This window comes from Pseudorca crassidens, chromosome 7, assembly GCF_039906515.1.
Source record: "Pseudorca crassidens isolate mPseCra1 chromosome 7, mPseCra1.hap1, whole genome shotgun sequence".
NCBI classification, from domain to species: domain Eukaryota; kingdom Metazoa; phylum Chordata; class Mammalia; order Artiodactyla; family Delphinidae; genus Pseudorca; species Pseudorca crassidens.
In genome coordinates this window covers 82,868,023-82,883,704 of record NC_090302.1, presented here as the reverse complement: position 1 = coordinate 82,883,704, position 15,682 = coordinate 82,868,023, and the positions used below count along the sequence as shown (strand labels likewise).

Genomic DNA, 15,682 nt, shown 5'->3' with positions numbered 1-15,682 from the left:
GCAAACTATATATCTGATAAGGAGTTAGTATGCAAAGTATACAAAGAACTCATTCAACTCCACATTAAAAAAAATCAATTAAAAAATGGGCAGAGGATCTAAATAAACATTTTTCCAAAGAAGACATACAGATAGCCAGCAGGCATGTGAAAAGTGGCTCAACATCACTAATCATCAGGGTGCAAACCAAAACACCCTGAGATATCACCTCACACCTTTCAAAATGGCTATTATCAAAAAGACAACAAACAACAAGTGCTGGCAAGGATGTGGAGAAAAGGGAACCCTCATGCATTGGTGGTGGGAATGTAAATTGGTGCAGTCATTATGGAAAACAGTATGGAGATTCCTCAAAAAATTAAAAATAGAACTACATATTATCCAGCAACTCCACTCCTGGGTATTTATCCAAAGAAAACAAAAACACTAATCAGAAAAAATACCTGCATTCCCATGTTCATTTCAGCCTTATTTACAATAGCCAAGATATGGAAGAAACCTAAGTTCCCATCAGTGGATGAATGGATAAAGAAGATGTGGTGTATATATTCAGTGGAATATTAGCCATAAAAAAGAATGAAATCTTGCCATTTGCAACAACATGGATGGACCTAGAGAGTATTATGCTAAATGAAATAAGGAGACAGAGAAAGACAAATACCATATTTCACTTATAGGGGGAATCTAAAAACCAAAACAAATTAACAAACATAACAAAACAGAAACAGAGTTACAGGTACAGAGATCAATCAGGTAGTTGCCAGAGGGGAGAGGGGTGGAGGGAGGAAAGAAATGAGTGAGGGAGATTAAGAGATACAAACTTCCAGTTGCAAAATACACACAGGTATGAAATGTACAGCGAGGAATATAGTCAATAACTATGTAATATCTTTGTACGGTGACATATCATAACTAGGCTTAGCATGGTGATCATTTTGAAATGTACAGAATACTGAATCACTATGTTGTGTACCTGAAACTGAGTGTTGTAGGTCAGTTATACTTCAAAAACAAACAAACAAACAAGCAAACTCATAGAAAAAGAGATCAGATTTGTTGCTACCAGAGGTTGGGGGGTGGGTGGAAGGAGAAGAAGTTAGATGAAGGTAGTCAAAAGGTTCAGACTTCCAGTTATAAGTAAATATTAGAGATATAATGTACAACACAGGGAAAACTTTTTTCCGTTTCTTTAATTTTGAATCAATATGAGATGATGGATATTCACTAAACCTATTGTGATAATTTCATGATGTATGTAAGTCAAATCATTATGCTATACACCTTAAACTTATACAGTACTGTATGTCAGTTATATATCAATAAAACTGAGAAAATATAAAAACAACTACAAACTCAGGGGAAAAAAAGAAACAAAAATATTCAAACTACTATGTGAGAAATAGTACCCATGTGGCACTATTTCCTATTCCCAGAAGCACTCATTTCACCTCTTTTAACTTCTTTGGGTATTGATCTCTATATCACTAAATATCATGTTTATATTGCTACTTCTTGTTTTTTCTGTTTTAACATTATCTACTGACCTCTCACCCTGGAAGGTGAGAACTAGGCTCATGTTCACACAGAAAGCCAGCTCTCCCCACATGCCCATACCACACTCACACTATTCTGTCTTCATATCTTACCATCTGCTAAGAAGTTTTTTGTTTTTTTGTTTTTACTGTGGTACGCAGGCCTCTCACTGTTGTGGCCTCTCCCGTTGCGGAGCACAGGCTCCGGACGCGCAGGCTCAGCGGCCACGGCTCACGGGCCCAGCCGCTCCGCAGCATGTGTGATCTTTCCAGACCGGGGCACGGACCCGTGTCCCCTGCATTGGCAGGCAGACTCTCAACCACTGCGCCACCAGGGAAGCCCGCTATGAAGTTTTGTTGTCTAAATGTACAATAAAGTTTACTATAAATACATAAACTCTACAGACAGCTGAACCATTGTGTGTAACAGTTATCATATTTTATCAAATTTAAGACAGCTTTAATTATAGGACACAACACTGTGATATGCACCACGATGAAAGGGAAAAAAAAAATGATGCCAATTCAACTACGCTGTAATGCTTTCTCTCACCACTTAGCTCTCCTATTATTTGGAGGCTGGACCTTCTGGGTGGCCTATCTTTTTCAATCTTTTCTCTCCTATTTTCCATCTTTTTGTCTATTTGCTCTATTTCTGTCATACTTTTAGTTTTTCCAAGGCTTTTTGTTGTTGTTCCTGAATGGTCTTCTATTTTTTTAACACCATGTGTTTGTTTCACGGATGCAATATCTCTGTTGATCTCTAATATCTATGAAATATTAATTATAATTTCTTGTGAATTTTTCTTCTGTCTATATCAACTTTGTTTCTGCAATTTTTTTTCTTTCTCTCTGTTTTGTGGTTTTCTTTCATATTATAAACTTTTCTCAAACAGTTGGTGATCCTTGACTGTTCGTTAATTTTTTTTTAATGTAGATTTTATTTTATTTATTTATTTATGTGGTTGCTCTGGGTCTTAGTTGCAGCAGGTGGGCTCCTTATTTGGGGGTCGCTGGATCCTTAGTTGTGGCATGCAAACTCTTAGTTGCGGCATGCCTGTGGGATCTAGTTCCCTGACCAGGGATCGAACCCAGGCTCCCTGCATTGGGAGCGCAGAGTGTTAACCACTCCGCCACCAGGGAAGTCCCTGTTCTTTCATCTTTAAGAATGGGGTAATAGAAGCATTGCACATTTATTAACTGTCAGCATCACTAGGGCAGTATTACTGGCCTCTGTAATGGGTACCACCTGATGTCAGTATCATTAACTCCTTCTGGGGATGGGATTGATCAAATTATTCAGATAATTCTCTTGCAGTGTACTGTTTGGAAGAGGAAGAGGCTGGAAACACAGGTTTTCCTGGCTATCAGAACGCAGAACGCTCCTATGAAACTTTTTGACGAAATGACATAAAGTAAAGAAGTAATTACCTCAGGACACCTCCTTCTAACAGATGCACAGAATAAATCAAAATAAAGCACAGATTCTCACAGACACAGTCAAAGCTATGGCGGCGTGATGATGAGATGCTGAGTGTAGCTCCCAGGAAGGAGCTTAGTGGTGCCCCCTCCCTGCTTGGGATGTGCGCTGCCTCTAAAGAGCTCCATGTAAAACAAATGCTGAATGCTATTTTTGCTTTTCACCTTTTTTAGGAGAAGCAAAAATCCTCTTCCGATTACGTTCAGAAAAGCGAAGTGGTGTAAAGAAAACTTCCAAAAATTGGAGGATACCTGTGTCAAAACTCAGTTGTCTGTAAATCCATCATCCTCTCTATGTCTCTCACAGCCTCAGCTCTACCTGGAATTCCTCTGGGCCTTTGTTTTATCCTCTTTAGAGAACAAACTTCCAGTTTTTACACCTGAGATGTATGGAACAAAAATCTTTCAACCACTCTCCTGTGTTTGGTGTTACCTGTTCTCTCACTTCCTGAGCCTTGCAGTAGTTCTGCAATATACACCAAGCTTTCCTCTCGGCTTTCCCCATTGTCCACTTGGTAACCAGCATTCTCAGCCTTTAAGTCAGTCACTACTCATCCATCTACTTTCCAATGGCAACTGCAGAAACACAAAGCTGTGTTGACTCCTCTCCCGTTCTCTTGTATTTATAGATTTATCTGGCTGAATCTGGAGAAACCATGGAGCCAGGGCTTGCCATGGTGCTTGCTCTTGAGGTATGAGCTCCCCCACCAGCAGACTCCACCAATGGATCTTGGTGACACCCTTCCTGGCACCTCGAATATAAACCGATGGTGTAAACTTCCACCTTGTATAAATGTATCTAAAAGTGTGGAAATTCTAAGCAGAAAAGAAGTTAAAATAAAGAGAGTCTCAGCAGAGAATGCTATGCTATAATCTTAATCTCCCCTGTAAAATCTAATGTCGTTTATTTTTTCCTTCAAGCCTAAATTTACATGATTAATATCTCTAAAAATGTCTGCTTAATTATAGTACTAGCAATAACATCTATAGGGCATTCACTGAACCAGAAACTCCTGTCTAGTACTTTACATTTTTGTTTCATTTAATTTAATCCTTACAACCAAGCTTGAAGTTAAGTATTTATCTTCATTTAATTAATAAAGAATGTGAGTTTTGGAAAAGTCCAATACATCTTCCAAAGTTGCCCAACTACCTAGGAACTGAACTCAAAGATCAAGATGTTCACCACTACAATAGACTACCCTTCCCAGACTGTAATATCCATTTTAGCACAGACTATAAATACCAATACATATCCATAATCTAGGAATTTGGTTCATTAAAAAAATAATTACGTGTCTATCTGTGAGAGAAGAGTGAGTCTCCTTTATTTATAGAGAAATTGTATCACCCCGTCATAGCAGTTTCCAAAGGAATCTGTGCAAAATTGGCCAAGTCTAGATCTTTTAAATGTAAAGTCTTCCACAAATGAGTAAGCATCTGACTCACGTTAATTCTACAGCATTAATAGGCTGGCCAAAGATTCAATAATGGAAAAAACAATCTGTACTTGAAATACCACTTGAGGTTTAATTAGCACAATAAAAATGAATTGGGAAGCATGAATAGCCAAGGCAGGATAAACCACGTGCCAGGCACTACTTCCTGGCTTAATAAGATTTGAAATCAGCACAAGTACAGAGCAAAGCTCAGCAATGTCTCCAAGAGCTTCTATGGTAATGGGATCCTGACTTAAGTATCAGGGCTGTCCTCCTTTACACGCCGGGAAACCTCGCTGGAGATCAGAGAAGACCAGCTGCCCGGACAGACAGACACCTCTGAGGCATGGAAGAGCCCAGTAAAGGATGCAGCTGATCAGTGTATTGGTTAAGGCCCTAGACAGACAGATGTGGGTTAAAGCCAACCCCTACTCATTAGATGTTTACTCATGATGCTTGGTAAGCTTTCATTTCTTCAACTGGAAATAAGGATACTAATGACATCTACTTTCTAGAGCTTTTAGGATGCCTAATAAGATAATATGGAAAATATTTCAGATGAGGTCTAGTGCATATTAAGTCCTTAATAAACGTTAGCTATTAATGTTATTACCAATATCAATATGGATATTTAGCTTTAAATATATTTTACATCTGAATTTATACATGTGTATATCTGATATTCTGTCAAATTACTTCAAGTAAAAATAGCAAAGCCATAACATGATATCACAAAGAAATGGTATGTACTCAAACAACCTTGAGGACCATAAGATCAATGGAAGTTACATGGTTCTTTTCGAGCAGGAATTCTTAGAGCTTTTAATATAGTAATGTGCACAGTGAACGTCCAGAGTTACAGAATTTTCTATATTTTTTTCTTTAACCTTGGGTTTTTCTTTTTCCTACACAGAGCATCTCAAGGAATTAGAGTTGCACAGAACATAGAGTGGGGAAAGTTTGGTGGACTAGATGATTGCTCAGGCTCCTGTCAGGTGTAAGAATAATAGTTGTACAAGCAAAAACCCAACGAATAGTCCAACACCCATTGTCTAAACCCTTGCTACTCAAAGTGTGATCTATGGAACAAGGGGGTTGTTAGAATGTGGACTCTCAGGCCCCAACCCAGACCTGCTGGAAAAGAAGCAATATTTTAACAAGATCTGCTGGTGATTCATATGCACATTAAAGTTTGGGAAGCCCTGGTCTAAAGACAGTCAGCCTTTTCACTGAATGACTGATGATTTTCTGCTGAGGTCTACTGGCTGGTATGTCCTTTCCAACCATACTCAGGTGAACAGCCACTGACACTGCGCCATCCACTGGTGCACACTTCTTGAAAGTTGACCATATTGACTAGGCCCTTTGATCACTAATTCAAAGTATGCACGTTCTCACTTCCTAATAATTGAGGAAAACTAACCTCTAAACTTTTTGAAATATTAACTTGGCTTTGCAATAAATGAGATGGGTCAAGTTAGGGTTTTATTTTTCAATATCCACCTGTAGGCCTGAGTTGTGTTCTTTTTCACCTCATTTTAGTAAGCCTAAGCTCTGTTCATTTCTTATTGGATCATCACTCCATGAGTATAAAAATATTCAAGTAAATTATGATTTTTGTCAGCTCTCTGTCTTCTCTCCACTCACTTTCTCTCTTCTTGGGAAGAAATATCTTCCCATTTTTGTGTCCCCTAAACATACATATTTCACAACCAGGAATGAAGCCAGAATGAGCCTGACCTATTTAGAAGTGGCTGCCTTACACCTGGTTGCAAAAATGACAGAAAATTAGCAAAGTGACTTTCCCAGCTCAAATGGGAAACTGTGCTTCTAGGCTTGTGTGAGCCATGTCATGACAGTGACAGCAACCACAAAACTTCTAAACACAAAAATCTGAATAGCAGCTGACAGGTTAGAAAACCTGCTTTATTTGCCTTTCTAAAAAGACAAAGAAAAGCACTGGTCCACTGTGTGGCTTGCTGTGTTTTAGTGGGTAAAACCTGATCTCTAATAAAAGGAAGCAAAGCAGTAAACTAGACTTTGTATTTGCTTTTCAGAAAAAAAAAAAAATCAATCCAGCTAAGATGCTAGGAAAACAATGTTTTTTACCAATCTAATTTATACATGGAGTATTAATACAGCATTTCATTTTAATCTTCTGTGAATGCTAACAAAATAGAATTACTATCCTATTTTCCTAGTTTAAAACAAAAGAAGGAGTATGTACAAATATGCTAAACAGACATGCATACTACAAATTATAGTGGAAACCAAAAGTAAATCTTAAAAATAAATCATTCAAATCAGTTTACCTCAAGGAAACAGGCCTCTCCTCCTGGGCACCTGTGAACCGACCTTTCCCAACATAAATAATATTTTGTCAATGTGTTGTAAGGAGGCTCTACACTAAAAGTTTGAAGGTTGGAAAAATGGAAAATTGAAATTGTCATTATAAATAAAGAAACCAAAGGCAAAGCTGATTTCAATCCATGGGACCATTAAGAGTGTTTTATATAGTAACTACACTCAACCCTCAACTGAATTACCATCTTATCTTCACTGTGGGGCTAGCATGTTCTACGGTAGCTAGTTACCAGTAAAATGGGTTGAGGGATTGTTTTGACTTGACCCAAAAGAATACTGCCTTTTAAATATATTTGTTGTCTGCTTAGAACAGAGCATATCATCCACTATTAACACTTCCTGAAGAAACTCTCTTCCAGAGATTTAAATCATAATTATAGTACAAAAAAATTAAAGTATAAAGTACACTGTTCTTTAATAATGCCATCCAGCCAGGGGAAAAGATTGAAAGGTTTGTACTGCAAACCTAACTACTGAAGATCAACCAAATGTACAGGAATTGAGTACAAGAATTTAGAATATACAATGTTATAAATAATGTCATTGAAAAACACTAAAAGAAGTAGCAGGAACACTTTTATCTGGAGTGATAAATCAGCACAATCTGGAAAAATAACTATTCTTCACTAACACTTGTGTAATTCAGTTTCTGTCTTCAGAACCACTGCTCATAGCACCCCTTTTTTTCTGATTAATGTGGAAATTTTACATGAATATGTTTTGTTGCCTGGTAATTAACAAAGTTTTTCTAAGGTTAAAAAGGACCTGGTGGAGAAACAGACCACAACATGTTTCACAGCATGAATAAATTTACAGTAATTCACAGCAGGAGGGGCTGTTAGAAAAATATTGTGAGACATTTTGACTGTGCTGTTAATGGGATCGGGAATGGCACAGCTAAACTTCCCAGCCCTGCCTACCATGCTCGCTCAATCGCTAACTGCAGAGGAAAAAGAAAGGAGATTCTTTCAAAATGCAATGATGACAGACATTTCAAAGGGAACTACGAAGTGCTAAAATACGGAATAATTTGGCTAGAATAATATAAATGTTTCAGTTATTTTTACTTAACTGAAATATCTGCACCATTATATCAAAAATCTGTTTCAATCTGATCATTAATATAATGTGGATCATGCATTTATTAATTGATCAATTCAGCAAACATTAATCAAATGACTGTTATGTTCAGGGGATACATCAGGCACCATGGAGGAGACATTTTTGCTTATAAAATGTAGAGAATTTGTTCATCATATAATGCTTACATGATGAAATACTAAAAGAGGTATTTTTTAAAGAAAGCCCACCTCATAAAGGAATGAAATCCCAATAGCTCTTTTTTATGGAAATTAAAATATTACCAGTTGCAAACCAAATACAATGGCCGTAGTTACTGGCAAATTGTTGGGTTTACAGTGATGAAATACACAAGACCATACTCTTATGAGTTACTTTTTGAGTTAGCTAACAAGCTTCATAAAGAAAAAAAAAAGAAAAAAGTGGAAGTACGATGACCTCCGTGAATCTGTGACTTAAACACAACAGGTATATTTTAAAAGTCTGCTGAGGGTGAGACCTAAAAGAAAAGCCAACTGACCATGAATTCATGTTTTAAACAAGACATCTAACTTGAAGACTTGGGGATATTATCCAACTTCTCCAACATGGAATTTCAGAGACAGAATTTAAATTCAACAATGTAGCATAATTTACTGCTCAATCTGCCTAACTTCTCTTAAAGAACCAAAGTTGGGAAACCATCAAGAGGAAAATTAATACATGACTAAGACCCAAACTGAAGGCTCCCCCTCTCATCTCAAATCTCTAGAAATTAGGTTCATTTTTTTAAAAATCCAGAACCACGTTGGAAAATCAGAAGGTATAACTGTTGGTGGATAAGAACAATGAGAAACTCCTGAACAAGAGAAAGTGGGGAAATTAAATGAAAGAAAAACAGCACAGTTCCCAACAGACACATAAGTATGTGCCACACAAAACAGGGAAGCTGCTGGGCTGACCTGAGACTAGGGGTGGACGGCAGGGCAGAGTGGGGCCTCCCCTCCACTAAGCCACGGGGTCACTGGTTAAGAAAACAAGTAGAAGCACACAGGAATAAACTCTCCACATCCTACCTTTGCCCTCCCACCTCAGGCACAGCATCCAACAACTGCTGCAGCTGCCCCCAAGTAGAAGCAATGAGTGTGGGAAGTTTACAGGAGAAAGTCAGTCATGCTAGGTACCCTAGAGATATGGTGAACCCCAGTATGGAAAAGCGTATTTCAGTCACTAAAAAAAAAAAAAGTCACTAGAGATTTCAGAAATTAAAAATCAATTGGCAGAAGGGAAAATTCAGTAGCTGGAGAAATAGCTGAAGGGCAAAGTAGTGAGTAAACAATTCTCCCATTATGCAGCACAAAAGGACAAGCAGATGGAAAGTATTACAGGAAGGGTGAGAGGTATGGAGAGAGGAGCCTGAAGTGTAAATAACCATCTAAATAAATTAGAAAATTCTTCCAGAACTGAAGATGTGAACACTCATATTGAAAAGGTTCACTGCATGTCAAACAAAATAAAATTTTAAGCATGCACACATTCCTAGTTACAGTGTAGTAAAATTTAAGAATAACATGGATAAGAAGAAAATCCTAAAAGCTTCTAGAGAAAAAGAAAAGCATAGGTTACCTATCAAGAAATAAGCATCAGACTGGCCTCGGGCTTCTCATCAGCAACAATGAACACACAGAGAACGTGGTATAATATCTGCAAAATTCTAAGAGGAAGTTATCTGGAGCCTAGAATTTTACACTCAGCCAATTCCAATGAGAAGAAAAAATACAGGCTGCTTTTGCACTGGGCAAGAACGTGAATTTTATTTTTTTAATTTCTCTGAAAGAAATATTAGAAGATATACTCCAGCAAAAAGAAAAACCACTCCAAGAGGAAGTAGTGGAATACAAAAATCAATGATATAAAAAGAAACAGTAAATCCTCAAAAACATCAAGTAACAGTCTAAAAATAAAATCTCATTACTTGAATTAGCTCTATGTGTGTTAAATAAATTTAATTAATTAATTTTAAAAAGTAAATAAATAAAAAATAAAATCTCAGATGATAACAATCAGAGAAGGGAGGAGAAAGTAAAGGGAAGTAAAAGTATCTTTTTTAATCTTGTTGGGGGTTCTTTCTAGATACTTACAGAAAATATGTTTAAATATGTGTGGTAAATATTTTGGCACTGGGCTTCCCTGGTGGCACAGTGGTTGAGAACCTGCCTGCTAATGCAGGGGACACGGGTTCGAGCCCTGGTCTGGGAGGATCCCACATGCTGCGGAGCAACTAGTCCCGTGAGCCACAACTACTGAGCCTGCGCGTCTGGAGCCTGTGCTCCGCAACGAGAGGCCGCGATAGTGAGAGGCCCATGCACTGCAATGAAGAGTGGCCCCTGCTTGCCACAACTAGAGATAGCTCTCGCACAGAAACGAAGACCCAACACAGCAAAAATAAAAATAAAATTAGTAAAATCCTACCCCCAACATCTTCTTAAAAAAAAAAATTTTGGCACTGTGTATTTACAAACAGAGAAACATAATTTATAACTTTCGAAAAATTAAGAAAAAATAAAACAAAGAACACTGTCAGTGGAAGAAAAGGAAGGAAAAGGAATAAACTTGTAGAAAAATAGACAAAAGGTATAAATAGGCCATTCAAGGAAGAATAATCACAATGTCTAATAAACATAGAAGATACTCAATAGCAACCAGGAAAGTGCAAACTAAAAAGCAATGACATACCATGTTTTAGAGATACAAAAAATAAGAAGTTGGCTAATATCAAGGTATACTTTGCTGGGGTGGCTATAAATTGGTACAACCACTTTTTAATGTGCAAACCATATTAACCAAAAATTCTGCTTCCCGCTATGTACTCTAGAAAAATCTTTGCATCTGTATGTATGTACAAAGATCATGTATAAGGAGGCTGGTTGAAACACTTTTGTAGTAAAATGGGAAATGCCCATCAATATGGAAGATTTAACATAATCAAGATATATTCTAGGGCTTCCCTGGTGGCACAGTGGTTGAGAGTCCGCCTGCCGATGCAGGGGACACGGGTTCGTGCCCAGGTCTGGGGGGATCCCACATGCCGCGGAGCGGCTGGACCCGGGAGCCATGGCTGCTGAGCCTGCGCGTCCGGAGCCTGTGCTCCGCAACGGGAAAGGCCACAGCAGTGAGAGGCCCGCGTACCGCAAAAAAAAAAAAAAAAAAAAAAGATATATTCTACCGTGAATAACACACAATGATTAAAAAGATAGGATAGATCGATGGCTTCTGACCTGAAATGGTCACAAACAAGTAAAGATAAGCTTTATGTGTAAATGTAGAAAATATTTTTGCAACAAAATGTATCAATAGTATGTGTGCAATTATAAATAAGTAAAAAACACTGGGAAAGAAAATAAAAATTAGCAGAGAAAGAACAAGACAGTTTAAGAACACAAAAAAGTAAGTCTATCAGTTCACCTTTTCTAATGTTGCTTTCTGAAAAGCATTGCTGACCCTGAAATTACCATAAATGTAATCATTCAATCCTAATCAATCAAACACATGCCCTCTGACAGTGGATTCAAAGCCTCACTCTCATACACACAATTCATTGACAAATTCGTAGGAAACAAATTTTAAAACACTGAAAATTGACAAAGTGGTCAGGAAAAATTAGAACCAGCTCACTCCTACCCCTCCCCTGCTCCAGTCACAGCGGTCTATCAACAGCACATTAGGTGGGTACATTACAGGAATGCTGTCAAGACAATATGGCCAAAAATTAAAATTAAAAAAAAAAAAGAGAATTGGTTTCAGGCAAGGGCAAAGCAGACGTCTATTAAGAGGCCTTTTGTGAAATCAGAGCAGGAGTCAGATGCTTTCTCTTTTTTCCTCTCAGTGGTTGCTGAAACAATGTGGCCACACAGCCATGGGGATCTGGGAGCTGGCCAAGCAGCCAGGTGACTCAACATTGAATTTCTTGTCCCTCTGGGCAATTTCTCTCAGCGGTACAAATTTATACCAGAACAGAGAACAGTTATCCTCTTATCAATCAGGAAAAGATAGATATTAAAAAAAATTTTTTAATACTGCCTAATAATGAAAGTCAAGGGAAGCTGACAAGGGAACAAAGCTTAATTCCCCCATTATGAAACCAAAGGGCTCTCGTTACAACAAAAATCTGTGGGAAGAGTAACTGCTGTCTTCTAAGACCCTGCAGGGGAAGAAACAAACACTTAACACTCCTTTATTACACTCTCATTAAAAATGAGCAGGAGCTAGGGGGGCTTCCCTGGTGGCGCAGTGGTTGAGAGTCCACCTGCCGATGCAGGGGACACGGGTTCATGCCCAGGTCCGGGAGGATCCCACATGCCACGGAGCGGCTGGGCCTGTGAAACATGGCCGCTGAGCCTGCGCGTCCGGAGCCTGTGCTCCGCAACAGGAGAGGCCACAACAGTGAGAGACCCACATACCGCAAAAAAAAAAAAAAAAAAAAAAAAGAGCAGCAGCTATATTTTCCTTAAATAAAAATTGACTCCAAACAACAGGATCCTCTGAAAACAAAGACCTGGAAGTTTATGGTTAATATACAGATTCCTCTCGGGCAAGAACCAGGTGCTATGTGGCTTTCTGCTGTGTCACCAGCCACTAGGCGAGAAGATCACATTTAATTGTTAACTGATTAACTGGTTGACTGATTAAAATTTCAACTCAGGAATAATATGCATATGTGGGTACTGCAGAGGCATGTCCCAAGAGCCCTTAGCAGTAAAATCCTAACCAGAACACTTGGATTTTCCCTTCTTGTAAACACATTGGCATTCACAGAGCTGTAATTTTATCATATGATGCCCTTTTAAATTCTGGAGATTGTAAACCCAGAAATGGGGGAAAGCAAGTCAAAGGGCGGATTTGTGGTGCCCCATCAAGATACACTGACATCCGGCAACAAGACAAGTGTAAGGGAATGTTCTGGATTGAGCTGCATGTTCTTGTGCTGCCAGGACACTTGATCCCCCTGAGATCCTTCCTCTGCATGGCCTAGGTGCCAACCAAGTATATCTGTGGCCAGTGAAGTACCACACTCTCAGCCAGTACTTTTTGGATGAATAGTTGGATGGGTGAACAAACGAACAAAGAAACAAAGGAATAAACAGTGTATTTTTTTTCTCTGTGCACTTTAAAGTCAACCATTCAGAATTAATATTCTACTGGCAAAGAACACTCAGCAAAGTTTCTCCCAGCTGATTTCTCTACACTGCACATGAAAGTGGCCCAACTCAGTGGAGCTATCAACAGCATACATATAAAATCCAGGTAGTGGTAACCTTCCCAGACTCTCTACCACACCCAGGGAATTAGAATAATTAATAGCAAGTAGAACTTATTGATTTAAAAGTAAATTACCACAATGGGATATCTGCAGGTTTGCCAGGGAAATATTCTTGCTGTTTTCATCGAGGCAGTACAAGTCCTGAGTTTCTGGACTGGGTTTAGTCTCCTGAAGAGTCTTAATCCACATAATGTCGCAGGAGCATGTAAATGGGTTGCCCACCAGGATCCTACATGGAACAAAAATGAAATCCAGTCAGCCTTCTCTTTTTCAGTTTTAGCTACAGAAGTGTTTATGAAGCACTAACAGCATTATGAATCTCTTCTAGCCGGCTATCTTTGGAAGTCACACCCATCTTTATAGCATAACGGTACTTATTATTCATTCATTTATCTGATACTTACTGATATTCTGCTATGTGCAAACACCCCTGTAGAGGCTAAAGGATGCAAAGTGATGTGAGACCTTTCGGACCCATAGGGAAACAAGGTAGGAACAGAAATAACTATAATATAGGATAGAAAAAGATGTCTCAAAAGATGGGGGAAAATAAGATACCGTAACAAATTTATCACAGATATTATACAGTTATGAAGATCTTAAGTGAAGAAGCCAACGTTAAGTTTTCGGGAACACTAACATACTTATGTCTAACCAGGCTAGAGATTCAAGTGTTATCACTTAATAAGTTCGAACTTCAGTAGAGTGCAGAGCAATTTCATCTGAATTGAAAACGAGACTGTGAATACAAGGCTAAGACTAAAGTGTGAGAGCCAGGAGGGTGCACTCCCAGCTTTCCAAATGATGCAACCACAGTTCAGTTTGACTGATGCAAGAAAGCTGGAGTGAATGTGAGAGACAGAACCTGGAAGGGAGCTCTTAGACCTCCTTCACACACACACACACACACACACACACACACACACACACGCACGCACGCACGCACGCCAAGCTCAGGGTTTCCGAGAGCAAGTGCAACCAAGGTCCAGACTGAGCTACTTAGCCCATTGTGGGAGGGTCTGCAAAGAGAAAGTCACTATTCAGCCATGCTGCCTGGACTCCTGTGGCCTGTGATTGGTCAAGGAGGAAGTAGTCAAGAGGAAAATAAAAACCACAAGAAAAAAAAAATCTTTAAATGCTTATTTATAACACTCAGTGGCCTGTTTAAAATGACTTCCATTTATGGCAATGAGCCTTTAAATGAGGCCATTTAAAATCATTACATAGGCTCTGCCTGGCATTAACCACAATACTTAAGATTTCCATGAGGACAGGACCTGGGCTTTGCAACATCATTTACTCCTGTGGTTTTCTGGTTGGGTTCTAACAATCTCAGGGAATCCCTGGAGACTTTTCCAGGAGTTTCCTTGGAGAAAATGTGGTCCTGGCAGACTCGTTTAATTTGTGTCTGCTTGATTGCCTCCAAATATCCCTCCAAGACCAAAATAAGAGTTGAGACTACTAGGTATGGAATATAATGCAGATGATATCCACAATGTTTAAACCCCAACTAATCCAAGAGGTTTCCTGGTGTTCTGAGTCCATGAAAAACTAAGAAATCTTTTTTGAAAGCAGGTACGACTGAATCCACAGAAGAGATAAAGAAGCAAAGGGATCTTGAGCTACAAAGACAGCAACGTTCGTCTGACCACACGGCACGGGCAGACAGCTGGCTTCTTCCTCTCACACACTGTACAAACTCCTTTTGCAGTGACTGTTAGAGCGTGTTGTACTTAATTTGTTCAGGCTTCTACCGCTCCCCCTGGATAGCAGAGTCCTGGAGTACAGATACCGTTCTCCTTATATCCCTATGGCCTAGTGCCATGTTAGTTTGATTTGCAACAGGTACACAATTAACATTTGTGGAATGAATTAATTAAATATGCTGCAGGGGTGGTATTGAGACATGTGAATTTGAAATCAGAACTCTAATTTTTAACCCATCAAGAAAATTCTCTGCAATGATGCTCAAAATTTTTACACTGAGTAGCCTACTTTATTGCACATAACTTCCTTAAGTTTTTTATGCGTATCCCTGGGTTAGAAAGCCAGCGCTTCAACTCCCTGAATTAAGTCTCTCCCAAAAGAATTGCCACCATGTAACTCTCATGACTACCTATTAACTTGTTATCGCACTACTAGTGGCATCTTCTAATCTGCACGATTTCCTTGTGAATAGGGGTGGACCCTACAACTCAGGCAACAGATAGTTTTAGCAAAAGCTATTGCCTGGTATTCAAAGGCCTTGTCCATCTGGGCCCACCTCTGACACACAGAGCCTGTGCTTTAAGGTTCTTTGGGTACCTGACCCATAGGAATGTCAACAGTTTATATTTGCTTCACGGTGATAACACAAGAATTAAGCACACTTGGAAATGCTGGCTATTAGTAATCGATACATTTCAATATCTTCCCTATCATTTTTCAGCAAAGGGGATTTGGGGATAAGGATAAATCCTGAATGCAGTGGCAGACCTAGAAGGAAATCT

General features: G+C 38.9%; 1 protein-coding gene across 6 annotated transcripts in view; it reads right to left on the bottom strand.

Annotated features, from left to right (window-relative positions):
* The window catches only part of NTRK2 (neurotrophic receptor tyrosine kinase 2), a 383,847-nt gene that overhangs the window by 332,534 nt on the left and 35,631 nt on the right, over window positions 1-15,682 (bottom strand). For all 6 annotated transcript variants that reach the window (XM_067744760.1, XM_067744761.1, XM_067744759.1 and 3 more), the window contains one exon: window positions 13,268-13,422. In XM_067744760.1, the coding sequence (XP_067600861.1) occupies window positions 13,268-13,422 (155 nt within the window). The remainder of the gene's footprint in view (window positions 1-13,267; window positions 13,423-15,682) is intronic.